Source organism: Acipenser ruthenus, chromosome 21, assembly GCF_902713425.1.
Source record: "Acipenser ruthenus chromosome 21, fAciRut3.2 maternal haplotype, whole genome shotgun sequence".
NCBI classification, from domain to species: Eukaryota; Metazoa; Chordata; class Actinopteri; order Acipenseriformes; family Acipenseridae; genus Acipenser; species Acipenser ruthenus.
In genome coordinates this window covers 3914097-3938173 of record NC_081209.1, presented here as the reverse complement: position 1 = coordinate 3938173, position 24077 = coordinate 3914097, and the positions used below count along the sequence as shown (strand labels likewise).

Below are 24077 nucleotides of genomic sequence, written 5' to 3'. Positions count from 1 at the left end.
GATTCACCCCAGCACCATGCGTGTAATGGGGTCCTGCATTAGTAATGACAAAGAACGATAATTTAAAGCCTGGTTTATTACATAATCAGCAGGAAAGAAAACACAAAAAAAACATTACAACACATAAAAAGCAGATACAATAAATTTTACAATATACAATGAAGGCTAAAAACAAGTGTCAGGTTACAGTTATAAATACAATTTTATAAAGAAAGGCGAGTTTATCCAATGGCTGTAACGTACATGAAGACCTGCCCACATTGCATTGTAGACGACAAGACATTTAACAAACAACTGTTGAGTTTCAAGTATAACACTGAGAATGAAGGGTCTGCACCTGCTTCAGATCGTTAGCTTTATGGGGGGGAAACAAAATAAATAAATAAAAGGCTCACCCTACCTGCTACTTACAGGACAAACTGATATTAGCAGCAACAAAAAGACATTTGATATTGAAGTAACCTGGTTGCAGAAAGGATCTCAGCACACCACAGTAAAATGCTGTGTAGAGTATGGCACCAACAAACAAAAAAAGGCTAACACCACGTAAGTGATCGGGTAAAGATGATCAGGTACACAGTGTCATCGGTGGCATTTGGCCGTTCTCACAGACAAACGGCACATTTGTGACTGGAAACTAAATCGTACTATACTATAGAACAGATGGAGCCATAGATCACAACATCACATGAAATGCCTGAGAAGTTACCAGTCCACAGAACCAGTGAATTGAGCTGAAAAAACTTACTAGAAACAGACACGGGGGGGAAATGAATAAAACGCAATATTGGAACAACATGGCTCTGAATAATAAATTGACAACAATATAAAAAACTAAATGGTAAGTAGCAAATGATATTAAAATAACGCATGAAGCTATTGTTATTTCTGATTTTAACTGACAGATGGTAACCAAGTAACCAGTTTTTCAGGTAATATGTCAAATAGGTAGATGAGCTACTGTTACTGTAGACTTAAGTGCATTTAAAAAGTATTTTAAGGGAAAAATATTACATAACATTAATGATCTTATAATTAATAATCTTATGGTATTAGGCAAATGTCATAGCATGTAATGCAGGACGTTTCTTATTTTTTCTATAGGTGAGAGTACAAGAGGCAGAGATGGAATTCAGTTGCTCAAATGATACAGAACAAATCTTAGCAAACCTGCAAACAGACAGCATGGTTTATTTTAAAGATGGCAGGGACCCGAATGTTACAGAGAAACAGGTGTTTGTGGTTTAGCTCCCAAGGTGGTACGCATGAGGTATATCAGTGCTGTAATACCACTGGGATATGGCTTTTAGTTTCACAGTTCCGGACAGAATACAAACCAACTGATGGCACTGAAATCAGAACAGAATCAAACAATACCTGTGAATTAGAATACAGTGATGTCAGCGCCTGGGAAAGCAGCTTTCTGATTGGCATCAAGGGCTGTTCATGGATTCTCTCCACAGCAGCAATCTTCCGAAGGGCTGACTTCTAGTACTGGTGCAACCACTACGGGGTGCTGCATTTTATATTAAACTGGCTCATTTTCAATCCTACACTGTATACTTTTGAGCTGAGGGGTTATCAGTTGATAAGCTCAAAAGTAAAGGTGATTAGGGTTCAATATCTAGAGAGTGAATGATCTAGACTAAATTAAATAAATTCTAAAAATCACTGAAAACGTTCTTTGAAAGCTTGCTTGTCCCAAGGCAGTAACCGTTCTTGGTTAATTCCCTTTTTGTTTTATTTACTGTCCCTTCAAATAATTACACGATTGAACCAGATCAGCTTTTAAAACTTCACTTTTTTTAGTCCCTTGTTTGCACATTGTTCAATCCATTAAAAGGCTCTTTTACATGCTGGTAAATCCATTCAAATCCTGCTAGTTATATCACACCATTGACTTTTATCCTTAAGAAGAGGTTTCAAGGCAGACTCCCAACAATGCCTCAATGAGCCTGCTTCAGAAGGCTGTGAGAAGGTATATATTTTAGGGGAACCACTTTAGGTCAGAGAAGTTTAAGTTACACGGTTTCAACCAATTACTGACAGACAAAGAAAAGTCTAAAGCATGTGTTCTTGTAAATACACTAGTAGAAACGGTTGAGTTGTGCGGTCATTTAAACAGCATTAAAATTAAACTGAAATCTACGTTTACTTAATTATTGGAGCTTATCATTACAAGATACTGAAATGGTAGCAAGTGATGAACACAGAAAGTCCAAAATGGAACCACAGGTATTGCTGTAGTAAGGTATCTGGCTATGTTTTCTGGGAAGGTTTTTATTATTATTAGTATTATTTAAATTTAAAAAAAAACATGCAAATAATAATAATAATAATAATAATAATAATAATAATAATAATAATAATAATAATACTGATAGAAACCTGGAAAAAAAAAAATTAAAAATGTCTCCACTTGTTATTTATTTAAATATGAAAATTAATAATAAAATCTTAACCAAGTGATAAGGGAACTCAACAGGACCCCCCCTCCCCCTCCCCCTCCAGTGGTGTCAGTTGCTGTTCTCTTTGGTGGTGATGGTGACCAGTTGCTTGGCTGCCTTGGCGATGTCATAGGCACATTGGATGACCTGCTGGGTGACCAGCTGCATGTCGGCGTCTGGACCGCTCTCCACAGGCAGGGTCTTCTTGCACTCCGACTGCAGACGATAAGCACTTGAAGTCAGCAGCCTGAGTGAAGTTCGGACCATCTCCGACCGCGGCTTCTGCAAACAGGACAGAAGAAAAAAAAACCAAAAAACAACACACTGTGTTTAACCCTTTTACTGTGTTGTCACTATAGGCAGCATAAAGTGACATTTTATAAAATGTTATGGCATACCAATAGGTTAATGGTTATTCCCATTACAGAATATTTACTTGCTGATTAGCAGGTTATGTAAAGTTACTTTAATACCACTAGAAAGCAGCATTTTTAAATCTAAACGAGGAAGACAAAAATGAGGAAAAAAAAAAAATCTGCAACTCACCTTGGGAAAGAGGGCAGCCATCTCGGTTACAGCGATGTGTATTCTTTCTGAACATGGTATAAAACTATAGAGGGAAAACAACATAATAACAATGAGACAACAGCTTAAGAAATTATAACATGCACCCAACATCGGTTGAAAAACGACAGATCACACACACACACAAATCAAGACATTTTAAAAAGTAGTTTTGATCATTTGACTTCCTGATGAAGGCACTGAATTCTGGAATTTAGGTACATGGCTTCTATGTAGTTAAATATGAAATCAAAACATCTTTAGTTAATGATGACGGACCACAATCTTGTTTTCATTATTCCATTATGTTCTTCTTATTAATATAAAGGTATTCTTGCATGGGCAGGGTCATTGGGTTATCATGCACAGTGTGCCTGATGAGATCATTCATAAAACAAAAGGATAGTCTTTCTCCAAGCACTACATCCCCCTGGGCTATGCCTTGTAGGAGTATTTCATGTTTTGGATAGTTTTTTTTCTATAAATAGCTATCTATAGAGGAGCATGGCACACATATTCAAGGAGTCGGTGGGTAAAAATAACAGAAAAAAAGAGTCACAGTGGATACACATGAAAGGCAATCATTTCAAAACCCATTTATTTGGTCATATCTTTTTGGACCCGCTTGCTATAACCCATCATTACTTCATCCAAAAGAATGTTCAAACACCAATACATACAAGTGGCCACAAGTTATCAATTCACACACAGGTTGTTTCTACTATTTAAAACATGCCATGAACAATTTTGCAAAACAGGGATCTCGATGTCTTTGGTTATGTTAATACAATTTAACGCAAGCCTTTCATGTATAAGCCCTGCTGCACAATGCAGTGAGAGAGAGAGAGAGAGAGAGAGGAGAGACTGTGCCTGGGAGGCAGGGACAGAAGCCGGAATACCAGGAGGCAGAGTCGGGCTGGTGTAGGCTGAGAGAATGCAGGGAAGGAGTTTTGTCGGCCCATGGAACCAGGGTACTGAAACAGCCGAGACTGTGCCTGAGCTTTCGCAGGCTCTCGCGCTCATTAGGTCTGCTTAGAACAGAGGACAGGAACCAGAAAACGAAAAGGAAAAAAAACGAGTAGAGGAAAGAGAGAGGGAGACAGAAACAGAAAAAAAGTGAAATCATAGGAGACGGAGAAGGTAAAACTAAAAAATAAATAAAAAATAAATAAATAGGAACATAAATCTTAATCCTTTATCAGCATTGCAAATAAATTGCTGGTTCTTTGAAAAGTAAATTCAAGTTTTTTTTTTTTGTTTTTTTTTTTATAGAAAGATTTAGAAAAACACAAAAAGAGGAGGAAGGAGAAATGAGAAATGTGCCAGCTCAGGTCACAGACATTTCTAAACGGGACATGAGGGCAAAATGGGCTGAGCAGTACGAATCTAGTATGTGAAGGAAAACTACAGCAAATGGCACTTTTTACAACAAGGAGGGTTTACTAAGTGGCCTTCCACAATACTCCACGTTTACGCTGTAACTGAGGAAACACAAATGCACAAAGAACAGCAGCAAAGCCTTTCTGGGCAGCAGTGAAGAATGCATTTACCGGTTAGAGGAAATCCATACATCCTTCGCCCCACCTTACCCTTCTCCCCCCGCCCCTAGCCCCTAGCCCCTACCTGTCATGTTTGTCCTCTTGTGCGGCTCGCAGCAGCTCCTGAATGTTCTTGGTGATCTGCTCGGTTTTCCGGATGACATCCTCTGTACTGGGCAGGGTGGAGTCAGGCTCTGCTTCCGGGTCCTGCTCCAGCTCAGGGATGGAGCCCTCTCCATGCCACCCGCTAGTTCTCAGCTTGCCCTTTCGATTGCATCTGCAAGAAACACAACCCACCATGAAACACTTGCACTGACCACCAGAAGATCTTGGTTTTGTATAGCACAGGGAACGTAATTTTGGAAAAGGAAACGTACTCTTAAGCAGAACCCTTTATACTGGAGTAATCAATCTTTTTCTTTTAAAATGCAAGCAAGTATGCAAAAAACACACATTGCAATACAAAAGACAAATATAGTGACGTTTAACACTTACCCTGTATCATCCAGTTCAGAGTCATTGGGTGTGTTGTCGTAATCGCTGTCCGGCATGCTGCTTTGCTTTTCCAGTTTAGAGGCCTAAAACAATCAGAAACACAGTAACAGGGAGTGCCTACTATAACTTTCAAAAGCTTAATGCACATCACAGCCATTAGGGTTGAACAGAACAGCTGATAAAGACAGGGGGTTAGTTTTCCTGTTTCAATGCAAAGTTCAATGCTCAAACATATCCTGGCAATACCTAAATGCCAAAACTTCAATTCAAAAGGTGTTGCACTGGAGTTCAACACTTTAAATGCTGTAAGGGAAATGTTCCACTGAAATCAACACTCACACACAATGCTGGTGCAAATAAAGTATACCCCTAATTAAAAAAAAAAAGAACACAACACCACACAACATCAGGTGACTTTGCATGAAACAAGCAAACCAACCTTTAAGCCAGAAATTAAATTGTTGTGATTTAGTCATTTCAAACGCCAGTGTTAGTCATGTGAGGTCACAAACCCAGGGTTCAAATATATGTTCCATTACTTTTAATGATCAATGTGTTATCTGTGGCCCTACAACAGACCAGCTACTTCACCATAAATGTATAATTAGTTTCATGACCTGGAGCTTCATTAAGCCACCTTTTGTTTCTGGAAAGCGGACACAAATATTTGAACACCTGTTTATAACAGCAATGCCAGTACATAATGCTCAATTAAAACACACTTATGTTGTAACAATATTGTCTCTATAAATACTGGAGGATAAGAATTTTTTCCTATCAGTATGAATGATTAAGATTAAGATTCATCTTGGAACAGATCAATGTCAAACTGAATAAACTAGAGTTTAGAACAACACCCGTGTTCCAAACCTGCACTAAATATACTGTTGTTACCAACATATTAATTTGGCGCACAGGCATTTAAATTCAAGATAAACCTCTCCAATAGACATGCATAATGCTGTACAGAACTGACATATTTAATTGAGCACAAAAAGCAGTCCATTAAACCACATACATACCCTTGTTCCCCACCCAAGTGGGAAACAATCCTCTTCGTATTTGATGGTCAAGAGGTCACAAAGGTTATTTTCAGTGGCCACATGACAATCTCATGGCAACAATTGGCTATTGTGTCACCTCAAACATCTGATTTCTTAACATTATGTTATCATCATCTTTCGTGGCAACAGAAAATGCTCATTTCAGTAATGAATAGAAAGGCACTCTTGTTTTACCTGACCAGCTGTTTTAAGTGCCTCTGTTACTGCAGAGTGAACATGCTTGAGGGAGCCTGTAGGTTAGAAATTTGCTCATAGGAAGCAATTTGGTTAATTATAGATAATTACTCCTAGCTGGTGCTGGCTTTGAAAGGAGTTATGACTCATAAGAAATCCTACTTTAGAAAGGATAAGCCAAATTAATACCAACAATGTAAATTATTATAATTATTATTTTTTAAAATAAATCTGGGAGATCAAAACTTGTTACAAGGTTATATTTAGAATCATATTCCTCTTAAAGTATATATTGTGAAAAGGTTTGTGACCAATTAATTTTTAGAAAAGCTCTGTGCTTCAATGTACAGTTTTTACTAACTTACTGCATCCTGTAAATTGAAAGGAAAAAAAACAAATCAAGCTACTCCTCACTTCTGGTATGCACTGCTTCTAAACCAGCAGCCAGCTTGCACTACCTAGGATAGGGTTAACAATGCTTTTAGTACAGTGGTGTGCTGTTAGGAATGGTGTGCAGTTACTACAAGTGTTCTGTCAAAACCTCTTGAATCTCTGGCACTTGGGTTTTCACACATGTTTCTGTAACAAGCTTATTTTCGGTGGTACTGGTTAGCAACTCACATTGCTAACCAGTGCTCACGTATACTTATTTGTAGAAATAACACTAAAAAAAAAAAAAAAGAACGAGTTTTTGACAGCACACCAACATGGAGGAAAAAAAAAAAAACTGTGCTCACTGTGCAACATTTGGAGTATGTGAGGTTAAACAAAAAAACAAGGTGGCATGTGAAAAAGGAAAGAAAGGGGTGGAGATACATATCAGTTTAGAAGAAGAGCCAAAAAGGTGGAGAGATGGATCATGCAGCGGGACAGGACGGGAGTATGAGGAGGAGAGAGGGGTGGGGATGGAGGCCAGGGGCTTTCGGGGAGATCGCCGCTTCCTCCGGGGGACAGACCAATTGAGAAGGTACTTAACCCTTCGTGCATTGTCATCCCGCGACCAGGAGAGTGTGGAAGGGAAGGAAGGGAGAGATGAAGAGGAGGTCACGAAAGCACTCCTTCCAATCTGGAAGGGGGAAAAAAGAAAAAACAAACTCGGGCAAAAAAAAAAAAAAAAGACACACACACACACACAAAACAAACCAACACAACCACCAAGACAGAAAAATAACAAATTAATACAATTAGGAAAGAATATCAAAACCAACAATATGTGAAAGACAGATACAGTATGCCAAGGTTTTGCTTGCTTATTTATTCTGGTTTGACTTTACAGTATTTCAAAATGATCTTCGTGCACCTGGATTTTTATTCCTGATATTAGGAATACTTATGAAACTCCCTTCAGGCACATCAACATGTTGCTTACTGACCTCTCAAAGTATATCGGCCATGCCAGGAAGCAACACATTTTTCATCTTCTGAGGAATCTCACAATCTAACATGAGAAACTTCAGAATACTGTGGATACATGGGTATGTAAACCGTTTACTCTGGAACCGAAGACACACACAGCCAAACGTCTTTTTGTTTTCTTTATTTAAATATTGAAGGAGATCTTGGCATACCGATTAAAACACAAAACACACATCTTGGTGTTTCTTCTCAAAGAAACACCAAGTCGACAAGAAAAGAAAAGTTTGGGTCTGCTAAAAACCAAAATGCAAAAAGATTGTTTGAATAAATCTTAGGTGTTAAATGTTCTTGGCAACGGGGAGAAACGAAAATAGAAAAATGACAAAACAATTACATTTTTTTTTAAATGTTTAATACTAAATTTCAGTGTTGTAGTACATAACTAGCTAAATGTTATTTATAGAAAGCAGAAATCTTTCAATAATTATCAGATACAAAACTCCAAGATCATCATATTTTCACAAGATAAAGGTTATAACAATCACAAAAAACTCAAGCGGTTTAAATAGTCTCAGAAATCCAGACAAGTCTGCTCATAAAAGGGTGCACATAAACATGATATAAATATCAGTAGCTCAAATAAGAAATATTTAAAAACAGACTTGATGGATCATTTTAACCCCATTATTATCCTCACCCACAGGTCTAAAGCATCAACTTCCCTGTCTGCCATACCATCCTATTTCTTTTGTCTAATTTTTTTAAATCAATATATGCACGATATGATAATATCAGATTGCACAGACAAGAGCAGTGTTCATCTAGTTCAATACAGGACTTGATTGGCCACCCATTACTTCATATAAGAGTTACATACTTATTTATTATCCCTGACCAAGTTTAGAGGTCTATGCCCTGACACAGGCATCGATAAACTGTGCACTGGAACCAATGTGTGATCTTAACAGCTTGTCACATTTTTTTTATGACCGATATTGCCCAGCTACTTTTGAAATGGAATGAAGCATAACTTTGGGAGATTAGAACAATCAGAAAGCTGCAAAAAAAAGGAAAAACAAAACCAGTTGAAGAGTAAAGAATAGCAAAAGCTCCTTGCAGTTGTACTTACATGTGGTGGGAAGGGCTGCAGTCTGGCTATACCCTCTTCTGGGTAGGTGACCTCTCCCTTTGGGAGAAAGGGCTTCTGACCAGAGCCAGTCTCATACATAGACATGGGCCGGCTGCCTCTTGCAGACGGACGCCGCTTCAGGGATGAAGGGCTGGAGGGGTCTGGGTATTCTGAACCAGTCGGGACCTGATAGATATTGGTTGTAACCTGCCGCCTGAGAGCAGTGTTCTCGCTTTGCAGCGTTTGCAGCTGGAAGAGACGTTTAGCAATATGCTAAAAAGGTGCTTTTGCAGCAAGCTTTTCTTTTTGTTTATTTCCTTTTTTTTAGATTAGAGATTCAAGGGGATTGGTGAGTTTCTTTAGAATAAGAAATGCATTTCTGTCAGACTTTCCTCATGACGCTGTGTTTTATTTTTTTTTGGTTATGTGTGGTTCCTGTTCTGTGACTAGGAGGGTTACATTGCAAGACTTTACCCAATCTGCAGGGTACGATATGGTAAAAGAATAACACTTCTCTTCCTGTTCAAATCATCTGGGGTGAATCCACTACCTAGTTTTATGACCACTGTACTACTTGCTCTACACTGTTAAAACCCTCTATAACATAATTCTTAAAATGAATATCCACTTTACAATCTGGGCTTGTATGAATGATTTCTGAACCAAAATCCCTACGCTTTTTAAAAAAAACTTCTTGTAGCAGACACACAAGATGTAGCCTTCATGTATTACTGTTATAAACCAATATATAATGCCAACATTACTTAGAATTCATGCCGGAAACACATTTTATGTGCTGTTTAATCGCATTTAGCATTGCAGACCTGTCTTCTACTTTTGTGGGTGAGCGCTGTAATAAAAGGTACAGGAGAATCTCCTTTTTACTAATGGAGTCTGAAGATGCAGCTTCCAATTTGGAAGGTTATATATTTCTAGACTTGCAACCTCATTCCTTTTGTATAATTCGACCCCAGATAAGCCATGTTTAATTTGATGGCGTTGCTAGTCTGATTGAGTGTTTAAGTTTGAAAATCCAATCTTGCACCGTTTATAGGAAAGTAATTTAGCATTGCACTAACTTTCCTGTATTCTTTCTTACTTAAATTTTACAACTCAAGAGTATAACTGATGAAGAAGTTAAACCTAAAACATGCTTAGCAGAAAAACAAGGACACAGCAAAACTTAAGCAAGCAGGCAAAGAATACAGCATGTAGCACCCAATTAAGAGACACCCTGATCCCTGCAGAAGTGACTGAGCAAGCCTGGTATAACTGGATCGCTATAATACCGCAAAAGGTGCTGATGAATAGAAGCTGAAGCAATCAAATTAGAATTGGAAGCTTTAAGAAAAATAGCTATTTTGGACATTCAGAAAAATGGTAAATTCAAGCAAACGCTATACATGTTTCTGCAAATAACATTTGAATGCAAAATACTCAAATTACCTTGTCTGCATTTGATCATGTGCAGCAGGAAGGGTTTAATAATATTATTATTTAAGGCAATATCATTGTATATTGATCAGCCGTAAGTTCACACAATGCCAGCCCACACAGCTTCACAGATCACAGCTAGATTCTCCTTGTATGAAGTTACCCAGTGCAAAACATGAATGCCTAGTTAAACGTGTACAATCCATGATGCAGAGAACATTCTTACAGTCGAATGCAATACTTGGGTGCAGCAAGGTCTAAAGTACAGATTCGGATCCCCGCTAAGCAACTCCATTTCTGGTTCTGCTAGACCAACCAACACTTGGACCAGACTTTAACCAAACTTTAGGCTGGCCTAGCAGAACCAGGAGGTTGCCTCTGTTGAACTATCCTGATGCAATATCAGGCATCAACTTATAAAAGTTACCAGACATGTTCTGATAAACTACTTTTTCATACGCTAGAACTTTTCTAGGTGTTAAGAATGATATACATTTTACTTCTGGTGCTTATTTTAAAAGACTTTACTAGGGTCTGTAGTCAGAAGCAGTATGGTCTAGTGGTTGAAGGTTGAATACCTGGTTTCAATCCTCATCTTAAGTCTAACTAACTTGCTGCTCTTAGTAATAATAAAGAAAATGTGTTTCCATGTCTGTATCAGCATCTTATTTCAATTATTAATTTATTTCAATCTGAATTCTAATAAAGAGGTTTGACAATTGCACTGTACCGTGTCTGCTAAAACAACAGCCAGGGTGGTGACAGGCTGTCAGACCATTTGCAACTTGAGATTTAACAAAAAGACTGAATAGCAATGTGATATCTTTAAAAAATAAAAATCTGTCGCCACTTTGTGTCCATTTCATTCAAATATGAACTTCTCACGGTTATATTTTACAACTCGGGATAACAATTTGATCCTGGCTTTGGCAAAATAAAATAAAAAAAAGAGCTCAAACTATTTTTTTTTTTTTTAAACACAAGTTTAAGCACAAAGGACTGGTTTCTTTTCGGGTCTCTCTATCTTCTATTACACCTTATTAGTCCCCTCTGCACTGTAATTCCAGCTCTCACTCCTGTCTGAAGGCTATTGTGTATCTGATCAAGTTACCCACTTCTGTCCAGGTTGAAGTCTCCCAAGTAACAACACATGCATCAGAAACTCATTACTTTTTCATCAGCTCTCCAGTTCGACTAACAGGGGCTGATTTTACTTTTCTTTGTACGTATAGCATAAGGAATGGAGATGGCAATTAACACCAATGCCACAGCTTTGGAAGATTCGATATCCATATTTACATTTTTTACATTCTCCAGCACGGTTTTAAGTTGAATGTTTCTACAATGTTCCGCACAACAGGCCAGCACTCTAACCACTGAGGAACTCCTTATCACATTGTACCATAACCTTTCTCATTGGTTTCAGAGATTGGGGCGACAGAGGACGTCTGATCATTTAAGAATTAAAGTGCTGTAAATACCAGGGAGAAGGTCACTCGCTAAAATCAAGTTTCTGTTGAATGCAGTGTACTGAAATAGATGATAAACAGATCTGATGCTTGTGTTTCAAGCGCATTTACACACTTCACCCATTTTACAGGGTATCCCCTTTACAAAGATAGAGCTAATTCACAGCATTAAAGCAACGGCGTTATGGTGCACTGCTGCGCCCTTGTGATTTCCCAGACGCCCCGCAGCTATAAGGGGTCTGTGTTTGTGCCATGGTGAGAGTGCTCTGAAGGTACCTTTTTCTGCATCAGCCTCAGTTCATCACTCAGGTTGCTGTTCACTTTCATTAGCTGGTGAATCTTTGCTTCTGATGCCGTCAGCGCGTTTTTAACCTCCATGAACTCCTGCACTGTGATTGGCCCATCTGACAAGTCTGAGTCCACGCTCTGCCAAATAATAATAATAATAATAATAATAATAATAATAATAATATTTCAACTGTAACAACATTTTATGATTACGACACATGCTGAAAGATGCTGAACAAGAATGCTTTCTCACAGGTTAAAAGACATTTGCACAGACTCATCTGTTGTACTGAATATAAAGCAAGTTTCCAGAGCTGCCTTTTTTCCTAAACAGCGACGTATTACCTTGGCGCGGTTTGTTTTCACCGATGATGGCTCCAGCTCAGTATCCTCATCCGACGCCACGCTGTCGTAATCAGGCTGGTCGTTGTCCTGACTTTCACTTCCATGGCGGCTGCCTATGTTCTTCAGTATCAGCTCTACGTTTTCTGGCAAAAAACAAACAAAAAAAAAAAATATTTTTTTTTTCTCAGTGTTCCATTTCAGCGAGACCTTGATTAGTTAAATAAAAATAAAAAATAAAAAGCTATTTTCATAAAATATTTATACGATATAAAAACAGATCTATGAGGTGCAACTTCTCATTTTCAAGGTCACCCTGTTGGCTGTTTGAAAGCAGTCCCGTTTCTCAGTCACCTAAGACGCACAGAACAGCAGATCAGGTGTTATACTCTACCTTTAGGGCTTGAAACAGAGCTTCCTAGTTGTCGACGTTTGGCATCACTTAAAATATCAATTACAAGGGTTGCAAATTCGTGAGCATTGAACCTTGCAAGTTTCTGTCTCCCCTGCAAAAATATAGAAATAAGTCAATTCAAGATAAATTAAACTGGATGTATGCAAAACTCTAAAATGAATCAGTCAGAAAGCGACAGACAAACAGCTTCTATTTACCCCAAAGTTTTAATACATTCAATAATTTCACATGAAGGAGGTATTGGGTATAGCAGGGGTAGGCAACCCTGGTCCTGGAATGCCACAATCTTGTAGGTTTTGTAGGTATCTCTTAATCATCAATTGCTAAATACCTGGAACACATAGTAATTTTGACCAATTAAGCCAATCATTGAATCAATTAGGGCTTGGGTAAAAGAAAAAACAGGCACTCCAGGACCATGGTTACCTACACCTGGGGTATAGCACGGGCATGACGACAAGAGTCTGTTGCACTGTTAAATGATACCACCTCGTGGTTACATTGGTCAACTGCAATAGTGGTTAAATCACCCTTTAAACAAGTCAAGGCTCCAAACAAGAAAACATGTGCTGGGATTTCACTTATCATTGTACATGCATGTTTTCCTTAACCCTTTCATGCATGGCGTCCTGATATGGGAGGAGAAGAAAAACAAAAAACAAAAAAAACCCTCTTCTAGTCGTTATATGGGGACATATGAAAAATGCAAATGCATGATAGCCTCATATGAGGATGCCATTTTTCCCCATATGTTTTTTTTTTTTTTTTAAGCTTTTTTCAGTATTTAATGCATGAAGCAGGTTAAGGGTGTAATGCTGGTGCACAAGCAGCACAAGAAAAGAAGCTGAACAAACAAACTGCAAATACTTGCCTGGTTCCTTGTTGAGGAGTATTCTGGGTTCACAGGAAGGAAAGGCACGACTGTAGTCTCGGTTACTAGGGTGCTGTGGTTCTGTGTTGCTAGCCACACTGTAAAGGGCAGAGAACGCAGTCACTGAAAGGTTTAACTCTTGCAGCAATTCACTTCATGGATCTTAACTTGATGTATTACGTGTTTTTTTTTTTTAAATGAGCACCAATTCATTTTGTTCACACATGCAAGGTGTTTTTAACTTCATTATAATAATTCTCACCTGCATCGGTCTCCCTTCTATCAACTTCATCGTAGACATCCATGGCCAATTCTTCAAATAAGTGATTGCTTAGCTGTAATCATATTTATTGGATTAACAGAATTAGTGGTGAATAATAATGTAGACATATATTACATCCAAGACTGATGTGTCACTGGGATGAAATGCAGAAAGTTTACAGTATGTCCTCAAATATTTTAGCATGCAAGCTGATAGGATTACATATACATATATATATATACATATATATATATATATATATATATATATATATATATATATATATACACACATTCTCTTCTGCTAAAAATAATATCAACCAACAAAGCTTTAAAATTACAAGGAATATATTTTTGTATAAAACTGTGGTGTTAGTGCTGTAGCACTTAAATAACACATCTTTAAAATTCACAAAGCCAAGGTATTACTTCCAAGAGTAGCAAGTAACACAATTCAAAATAAGAAAATTTCTTGATGCCTAACAGCTGGGTTTTAAAGTATTCTTCCAGGAAGAAATAGTAACTTCTTTTTTATTTGTATAGAATGTGTACCACGCACCAACCATCAGGATGCATGTACAAAACTATACAATACTTATACAGCCTGATTAAAAGGAAAAGTGTTCAGGGGTGCCCTGAGAATGCACACTTACAGACTGGAGCTTTTTCTTAGCAGCTTTCGCCAATTCAGATAGGTCGAGACTGCTACAAAACCAAAAAAAAAAAAAACACACACATTACCATTAAAATATTTAAAAACAGAAAAAAAAAACAAACATGAAATTGTAGGCGATTCAAGCTTGGATACTTACATGTGCCTAATCCATTCAAAGCAGCATTAAAATAAAAAGTGAAAAATCTGCGATTTTGTACAATAAGGAGAACAGTCAAGTCACAGAATGTAGTTTATAGTTGAACTGTGTGGTTGGTGTTACACCCAGGGCATAAAACTAACAAAACATATCTGGGCCCTCCGCCCCATAACAAAATACTAAGCCAGTGAACCCTGCTCAGTGAGCAGCAGACACTGACAGCCAGCAGTGGCTGGGGGGGAGGACCCTGCATTTCCAACACTCCCAACTGGTGGAGAACCAGGCACAGGAGTTCAAATGTAACGACCCCGTTTGAGCACCCAGGCTCTCATTCTCTTTATTTCTAAATTGATTTCCCAGACATGACAAATTCTTACCTGTCTGCCATTTGAGGAATTATAAAGTGCTGTCCACTTTTATGATCTGAAAACACAAACGAAGAAGTAAGGAGTCGAGCAATACAAAAAGCACAGAGATCCGATGGCAACTTAATCTCATTCAATTTTCAACTTACCCGGCTTTCTCCCACAGAGGTAGAATGCTAGCCTGTCAGTGAGCTCATACTGGATTTCAACCAACCGATCTCCAAGATCCTGATGCCCTGCTTGCCTAATAAAGAAATCAATAAATACATGCTAATGTTGCATGTGTAAGCAAACTGTACACTTTCATTAACTGTTTCCTCCTTTTAGAAAATGACAGCAAACATTTTTTTAAATATGTATTTTAAGAAGTGATTTAATGATGAAATATACTGAAACGCAGTCCCTTACCTTGCACAGTCAATTGGGGTTTTGCCACTAGCATCTGGAGCCCCAGGATCGGCACCGTACACAGTTAAAAGCTCAGCTTGTAAAATCTGCCCAGCTTTTGCTGCAACATGAAGGGGAGTGTTTCCTTTCTCCTAAAAGGAATAGAAAACATTTCAAACTAGAGCTGACAAAGAGAAACAGCTGCCACATCATGCTGAGGTTTAATCTGGATTATCAGTCTTTCTGTTCTGCTAATGCTTGACTTACTGGGTGAAAGAAGTTTGCCTGGGCTCCAAGGGAAAGTAACCTCAAACACGTCTCCAGGTTCCCAGTCCGAACGCTTGAATGAAGTTGCTAGGGAAATTAGGACATAGGATGATCATATCAAGGCTTTACGTACAGTACTAACTCTTCATTTTTAATACTGCAATGGTTATGGGAAGTAAAACTGTGTGCAATGTGTTCCTGTTACAGTGAAGACTATATAATACAGGACCGCACTGCATGAACTGTTGTACTGGGGTAATTTAGTATCTCAATAAAAAACACATTCCATCTATCTATCTATCTATCTATTTACACAGGATTTACATGACAATAAATCAACATCCCAGTTGCTCCTGGAAGTACAGAGTGCGAAGCAGTAAAACATTTGAATTAGAAATACAATTCAAATATATAATTTAAGGAGTTTGGAAACATGATTTCATCATAAGACAAAAAAAGATCAGATTACTGATTCATAGCAAGTGTTTTCAATATTCCTCGTTCAGAGGGAGAGCCCAAAGACCACCCTATACGTTGAAAAATGAAGTTTTAGTTCTCCGGCATATGGAATTACAACTCAGTTTTTCCATTGTCCATGCCAAGAAATCAAGATGTTACTACTGCAGACCTAAATGTCACAAGATCCATTAGAAATGCACTGAAACAAACTGTCATAACTACACAGGGTGACCGTCGGACGATAGAGGTCCATGTGCAAACAGTGCATTTAAATTAGTACACAGGTGCTTAAAATGCACCGCTATGACACAGCTAAATGATATAATGTATGTTGTACCTTACTAAGGTCCTTGGCTGTAACACTGTCCTCTTCCCGACATGGCATCCGATGGACAAATGCCAGCATCTGGTATTTGGCTCTTATAAACTCTGCTTTGTTTGGGCTAGGATGGAGAATGAGAGTGATTTATAAGGGTCCTCTTACCACTATGGTATCAAATGAAGACATATGAATATTTAACAGCACACCAAAACCAACAGCATTATACTTCTTTGAAGCTGAAAAAGATTTTATTTCAAAGGTTGTCCTCACAAACAGTCAGTGTCAGAATGATTCAGTTATATTTTATATATTTTAAATTCTTAACTTCTGCAGTAATTATGCAGTGGCTATGGCCAGGGATTTTACACAAATAAATATTGTGCTAGTTACTTTAAATGTCATCTCAGGGCTCTGTGAATATTACCACTGAACGTTATTAGACAGTAACTGTTGGTTGCCAATTAACAAATCGCTATACTCACTGTACTTTATCCTGTGGGTTGGCCTTACGCTTGCCACTCATTATTGATGCAGGATCCAGAAGGGAATGTTCCCATATTGAATTTGCACCATTACCATACAACGTCTGCACCATCTGCAAAATATGATCAGAAATAATGCATTTACAGAAATATGCACACAAATGCAAGTATTAATCACCCACTAAGAACTGTGCTCATAAACAGAGTGGCCTGCATGACACCTGCAGCCACGGAACAATGCAACATGCTGCAAAGACAAACACCAATACTGGTTTCACTTCACTATTACGGGAACTGAACACACGATAAGGGCTTTCTTTCTGAAGGCTCGGTTTCAAATGTAGCCAGGAGAGGAAGAGCAATGAACCTTGGAGTTCACAAATCTTGAAACATGTTTCAAAATCAACAAGGACATCGCGTTTTAAAGTGGAGCTGCTGTAGCTCTGCTCTGAACTGATACTGTATTTGGTACAGAAATAGAGCAGTGCATTCCAGACAGATCTGATGACTCTAGACATTAAGCCCAGGGGCCCACTGAAGTGACACAATGTCATCACCATCATAAACACTGAACATGCCTTTACTTCTTTATTACTTAAATCAATAATAATAATAATAATAATAATAATAATAATAATAATAATAATAATAATAATTAAAAATAAGCATGTCTGGGACATTCTCTATTCCTGCGACCGGGGTATTTCAGGCGCAGTGGGTGATAACTATCATTTTAAGATACAGATTTAATTCTTACCTGTAGCTGTGTGGCAGGCCAGGGCGTGTGTGTTAGATGCCGCACCTGTGAGCTGTGCCGTCCCAAGCTTCTATGTACGCTGCAGCATTCATCACAGATTAGCACTCCACGGTTAACAGAGGCCCAGCGAGGGTCTGTGGGGGCAGGGGGGAGGGGGGAGATAAACACACTGTTGTTCATAGACCTTGGATACTAAATGAGCAGTTGGGCCCCCATCAGATCAGCTTCCCGTTTCCACCTGCACACTTCTTCCTCCTCGCTTTGTTTTGCCACTGTCATTCTTTTCATACACACAAACGCACCAGATCATATATATATATATATATATATATAATCACCATCGCATTACGCAACATAGTGACCTCCTGGCGGACATGTTATGAAGTACAACATACACCCGAAGTCAAAGGAAATCAGCGGTGTAAATGTGAAGGATATTGAGGTCTCTCATTACCCAGAAGGTATTTTGTTTATGATGAAAAAGGTATGCCTTTGATATTTTTGTTTAGTTAAAAAAATAAATAAACAAACTGGAATCCAAGCCAATGAAAAGCAGCAATTATTAAATCACAGTAGAACTGTTGAGTACCTTTTTTGCTTCGAAGGTCAGTATTGCCAGTAGATTTGTGTCTCTCAGCAACCGTACCAATATCCACAGCTGCTGTGAGTAAGTTAAGATGAACAATTTTACCATTGATTCTAAGCCAAACAGCATACACATACCCCAGGCTTAGCTGTGAGCATTGGCCTCGAGAGAATACAGAACAGGAGATACTTCGGACTTCACTGGAGACAGCTAACCAGTGTATACTAGCTGAAGGGTTTACTTATGGAAAACAAAATACCAAGAGCAGTTCCAGATACTGTATTTATAGTATAAAGAGTGCAGATTTGATTTTATATGACTGGTTGCTTAGCAGTCAATGCAAACTGTAAGACACAGTTATTTTACACTATAAATAATGAGGAAGATATAAGAGACTTCCTGCTAGACCAAATCTGAAACCCAGTCAGTTCACACCAACACTATGCAGCCTAATTAAAATAAAACAAAAAAAGTGTGATGATCTTATTATTGTGCGCAGTCAGACCTAATACTTTAAGGAGTACAATACTTAAAAAAAAAAAAAATTATAAATATATAATAATTAAGAAAAATACCACTGTTCACAATATTCTGTCTGACAAGAACCACAAACTACCATGAGAAAAAAAAAAAAAGTCAGTTCTGGGGAAATACTTTCCCACACAGTGTGAGCAAATCATGTATTAGATCAGTTTTTCTGTGGTTTCATATGGATTTAAATATTTCTCTTACAAAATAAAACATTTAATAAAGCTGCAGTCGCATACAAGAGAGTTTACAGAAGGCGTTCTGGAGGTGCATCAACCCGAGGGTCCATGAACACTAAGCCAACTACGAGCAAATCACAAGGCTTGTTGAAGCAGAACAAGCAGGGCTCACGGTCAAAGCAGAACAAGCAGGGCTCACGGTCAAAGCAGAACAAGCAGGGCTCACGGTCAAAGCAGAACAAGCAGGGCTCACGGTCGAAGCAGAACAAGCAGGGCTCACGGTCGAAGCAGAACAAGCAGGGCTCACGGTCAAAGCAGAACAAGCAGGGCTCACGGTCAAAGCAGAACTTGGTTCTGGGTCTCATCACTTGTTGGTATTGCCTTTGTATTCATGAAAACACAGACCAGCCCTCTCTAGTTTTTTTTGTTTTTTCAATAACTCCACTCTGATCAAGCAGACAGCACATATCCTGATTAGCGTTCTTTTTTAAAATGTTCATTTATTGTTTTTAACTTGTAAATGTAAATGCAAAATATTACTCTCCTAACATCTGCCTGTGCGATACTGTACTGGGTTAATGAAAGGGAAGTGTACTTCTACTTCCATATATGGCCAACATCAATGAAATCGTGTCACAGGCTTCACTGGATGTTTAGACAGTGCAGCATCTCATCCTGTTAAATAGATTACAAAGTACCAGCTTCCTCTTGCTTTGTGTGTCAAGTCAGAATCATGCCAGGGTTTTCTGAATTACATGCTGCAGTTACAGTACAAAGAAGAAATGTGTCATTATTTGTAATTACCGGATATTTTAGCAAGGCAAAAATATAGAACAGCCAACACAAGGTACTGCCACTAATTACTTTATCTTGATTCAGAGGATTGTACTGTGTTGATTTGTAGAACACACTTTACACTTTATTAATATCTAGGACACAGGAGAATTTGTAACTTCTGTTTTAATATCTGTATTTAAATAGATCAAGTTTGTTCTTGAAGCCCTTTTATATACTGTAATTAATTAAATTCCTTTGCAATGTGCAAGTTATGCCTTGAACTTTGCATATCAAATGTTTTTAATGTTTTCATAATAAATGTTTTCCACCAAATGTTCATGTTAATTATTTTAGGTAGCAGAATACCATAAATGGGATATTCTAATTATTTGCATTCTACTGTAATCTCTGTCTGGGACTGGAGTCTTTTACTACGGCAGATGGCACTGCCTAGACTACTGACTTCCTAATAAAGGACAGATTTCAAGGGTAACGTGATACTAAACCCTCAGCAATTTTGTAAAATGAATTACTGTGGCATTGACTGTGTCTGCTTTAACATAGGACTACTAACCAACAGCTCAGAGGAACCTCAAGTAAAAATTGACTTCCTGTAAGAGTGAACTGCCCTACTCGCAGCCCTACCAGATTTAAAAAAAAATAAATAACTTGTGGTGTGACTCATCCAAATAAAACACACTAATATTATATATATTACTATACTGTGTTCACAAAGACCAAATATTCTAGCAGACATGAGCGGCTGTTAGCCCACACTCCACAAGAAAAAAAAAAATAATTGCTTTGGCCAACTATTAAGCATCAGACTAATATATTTTTCTTCGGTTTACCAGAACAAAAAAAAAGTTAATTTAGAAAGAAGAAACAAAATGACATTTAAAATAACCAAAAGAAATATTTAAAACCAAAAAATGTCAAACGTCTTATTCTCATGGGCTCTTGCAGCAATTAACTGCAAGTTCCAACAAGCGAAGCGCAGATCATTCACAGAGCACAGACATGTCCAGGGTTGGAAGTATATTTCAGAATTTCTTAACATGAGGTCATAGCTTATGCAGAAGTCTCGATTTGCAAGTTTTTAAAAATGTAAAGACAGGAGAAAACTAAACACATACAATAAACAACAGAGAAAAAAATAAATACTATTTCACTGCCAGTTAGTTTTTTTAAAATTATCAGATGGGGAATGTGTTGCAGTAATACTGTAGCAAACAAGTCACATGACAGACAGAGAAGATTTGCAGCTCAATATCAGAGCATGTAGGGCTGGGATCACTATAATCTGTATAATGTACAATGAGTGGTCTTTCAGTTTCATGCTGCCACACACACTTGAGAGCTACTTCCGACTGCTGAGCAACCGATCTCAGCAAGCCTAACGTTTTGCATGTGTGTGAGTTTATTTTTCTGGGACTGCTTGAAAGGCCATGCAGACCAGAGCAGTTTAGACAGGCAAACCCTCCCCTGCTGAAGCTCCCGTTAGTATTTACGGCATTGCGTAATCAGTGTCTGCAGCCACCTCTGCCTCTAGATCTCTTGACACTGCTGTTTGTGTCTTGTACAATGTCACTTCATCCTTTAAAAAAAAAAAAAAAACTTAACTGACAGGACGTAAATATTTTAGGTCCCATGTTTAGACCTATTAGTTTTTAAGGTTTCTCTCATTCCAAAACCCCTGTTCAAGGCAATTAAAATAAAAACACCTTGTATGTGTCATGATGTCAATCCAGATGTTTACAGAATTCAGAATGTATGGCCCCTGGTGCTGTTGGTTTGGTCACGGTCAATAGCTGCAGTCAGATAATTCACCACTGTTAAAAAGCATGTCCTCTCATCTACAGCCACACAAGCTCACTGTAGCCACTGCAGAGTATTTATGCAGTATGACAGGTTATTAGTTTCTATTCCAGTGTGTGTGTGTGGCTCTCCTGTGGCTACAGCCACAGCAGGTGAAACTTGTTACATTGGGGATTAGAAAGTGGTCAGAGGTAACAATAATAAATGCAGTGACCTGTTGCATTATTTTCACGACTACTTATACTCTCACAGTTATTGTTTGTTTTGTTATGTGGTACTTTTTAAAAGCTGCTGTACAGAGAGCGGTCAGAAATGCAAATTAGGGCCAGTGACATAAGTCAGACCATGTTATTATTCCTAATCACACTTACTGTCTTTAGAGAGTCACGACCTCTGCAGCCTCTCTGTCTTAGAGCTGAAGAGCATGTTGACAATGAAACACCTGAACAACAGTGCCGTCAATACCCACCTTCCCTCCAGCAGGAACAAACGGAAATCAAAGCCTGAAGTACAACGACAGAAGAAAAGGTGGCTTGCCCCCAAAGTCCTAATATTAGAGCCAATCACAGGTTGACTCAGCTGTAAACCAAATCCCTATGCTGTTTGTTACCCAAAGGTAACTATAGTATGCTAACAAGAGACCACTTGTCTTAATGGTGAAGATAAATAAGCATATATTACAGGAGACTATTTTTAGGTAATTCACTTATTTTCTAGTCCGTTGGCTACAGATGTCAAGTGTAGGCTAGTATAACTGTGAGATTAATGGATTAGATAAAAAAAATGCTTTAAATCTGCTGTTTTCCAGATATCGTCAAAAGAAATTCCATTTAACAACTGAATTGCATGGAGACACCACGACCGTTCCTACCTTAAAATGTGTGCATGTCTGTTTCCATTATCACAGAAACTACACATTGAACTTACAGCCTAAAGAATTCTCACTCTAGAGCTTTGCACAAAATATCAGACTGTGGCATGCACTGCCATTCACAGCAATAAAACAGGAAGAAAAGTGTCGAGTCTTTACCAAGTCCGGATATAAAAACAGCAACTAGCTTTAGTGTGGGGCCCTGACATTGCTTCAGAGAAGGCTAGGAAGGTCCCTTTTTAAAAGTACTTCGTGTGGATTCGTTTTGTGATTTTGGGGGGTGGATCTGAGTCTTCCAACTGGGCCCTGAGCACCCTTGGCACGGCACTGATGTTAATAATATAAGTGCCTATGAAAATGTAGCTTATGTTACGTTGAGTAATGATAATGTAAAGCACACAGTAATGTGCTTTTTTTACCCAGTGACCTACTAACCCAGAGACCAGTGTCACCAAGGCAGGGTCTCATTTAGTGTCTTATTTCCCACCTGTTCCTTAGCAGCTGTCAGTGTTGGAGAGAACATACAGACTCCCATGGTTGTCAAGGTAAGCGCATTAAGTCATGTGAAATTGTGCAAAGTTGTGTCAAGCACTTGTTAAATTAAAGACAGTACTGCTGTTTTTCTTGGCTTTCCAAAGTAGGTGGAATCAAATAGAGTTTGTGGAGTAGCCAGACTTTGAAACAAAACTTATTTTGAATATTTGTTTGCCAGTGCCTAGCAGCAAACTGAAATATCTATAAACGACATATTATAAACCATCTTTGTAAATAAAAGGGAGTTGTCTGGCTGCCCAAGGGGAGAAAAAAATAAAATAAAAAAAATAACACGATATCAATGCAATAACATAATACATGCTACACCTCAAATTATTCACAATTCACATCCCTGGTACCAAATTTGGAGTTCGCTCATGCTAAGCAGAGACGAACTAAAAACAACACCAAATTACTCGTCAACATCGAAAAACCTGATCAGAAAATAAGAAAAGCGTTCTAGGAGTTTATTACAGTACATTATTTTCCACTCAAGAAAATATGAAGGACAAACTAAAATCCAACAATGTTTTGACACAGGCGCAAGAGATACTTGCGCCCGTTTTTTTTGTTTTGTTTTGTCAGAAACAATATATTTTTATTTCAAAATAATTGCAGTAGTCTGTGATATTATTATTATTATTATTATTATTATTATTATTATTACAGTATTTGTCACTTACCCGGAACGCTGCAGTCAGCGCAAACCTCACTACTCCTCAAGCGCTTCGACATCCTTTTTATTTCAATAAAAGGCCTTTAAATGTCAATTACTACGTTTTCGCTTGCCTTAACGAGTCATATATGATCCAGCGCATGTGACAGGACACTTTGTAAATGGTCCTAAAATCAAAAATAAACCCCAAAAAACAAACAAACGACAAAGTAATATCCCCGTTGTTTTTTTTTCAGCACAGAGACGGAGCCTGCTGCTTAACAAACGGAAACTCGAAACCCGCCGTGCAAACCCACCGCCACACCAGAGGAGGCAGTCCTCATTCGCAAAAGGAAAATACGTAAAGTTCCCGGCGTGGATCAAGGCGGGAGGCGGAGCACTACGTGTGTTTATTTTACGGGGTTAGAAGA

At 38.3% G+C, this 24077-nt stretch overlaps 1 protein-coding gene across 12 annotated transcripts; it reads right to left on the bottom strand.

Moving 5' to 3' along the window:
- Positions 1-57: 57 nt before the first annotated feature.
- Positions 58-24009, bottom strand: LOC117428147 (ARF GTPase-activating protein GIT2-like). 12 transcript variants are annotated; one of them, XM_034925318.2, is made up of 22 exons: positions 23675-24009; positions 18288-18359; positions 17699-17832; positions 16942-17054; positions 16475-16580; positions 15679-15765; positions 15433-15563; positions 15174-15268; positions 15037-15082; positions 14501-14552; positions 13849-13921; positions 13587-13684; positions 12695-12806; positions 12304-12446; positions 11947-12096; positions 8768-9016; positions 7259-7348; positions 5045-5127; positions 4635-4826; positions 3911-4039; positions 2994-3057; positions 58-2729 (listed from the first exon to the last, which is right to left on the bottom strand). In XM_034925318.2, the coding sequence occupies exons 1-22, from the start codon at positions 23724-23726 to the stop codon at positions 2517-2519; spliced, it is 2484 nt and encodes an 827-aa protein (XP_034781209.2). In that variant the 5' UTR covers positions 23727-24009; the 3' UTR covers positions 58-2516. The 12 variants fall into 12 exon arrangements, with proteins under 12 accessions (XP_034781209.2, XP_058850346.1, XP_058850348.1 ...); XM_058994363.1 differs by having other exon boundaries at positions 18288-18356; XM_058994366.1 differs by having other exon boundaries at positions 2592-2729; positions 3882-4039.
- Positions 24010-24077: the final 68 nt, after the last annotated feature.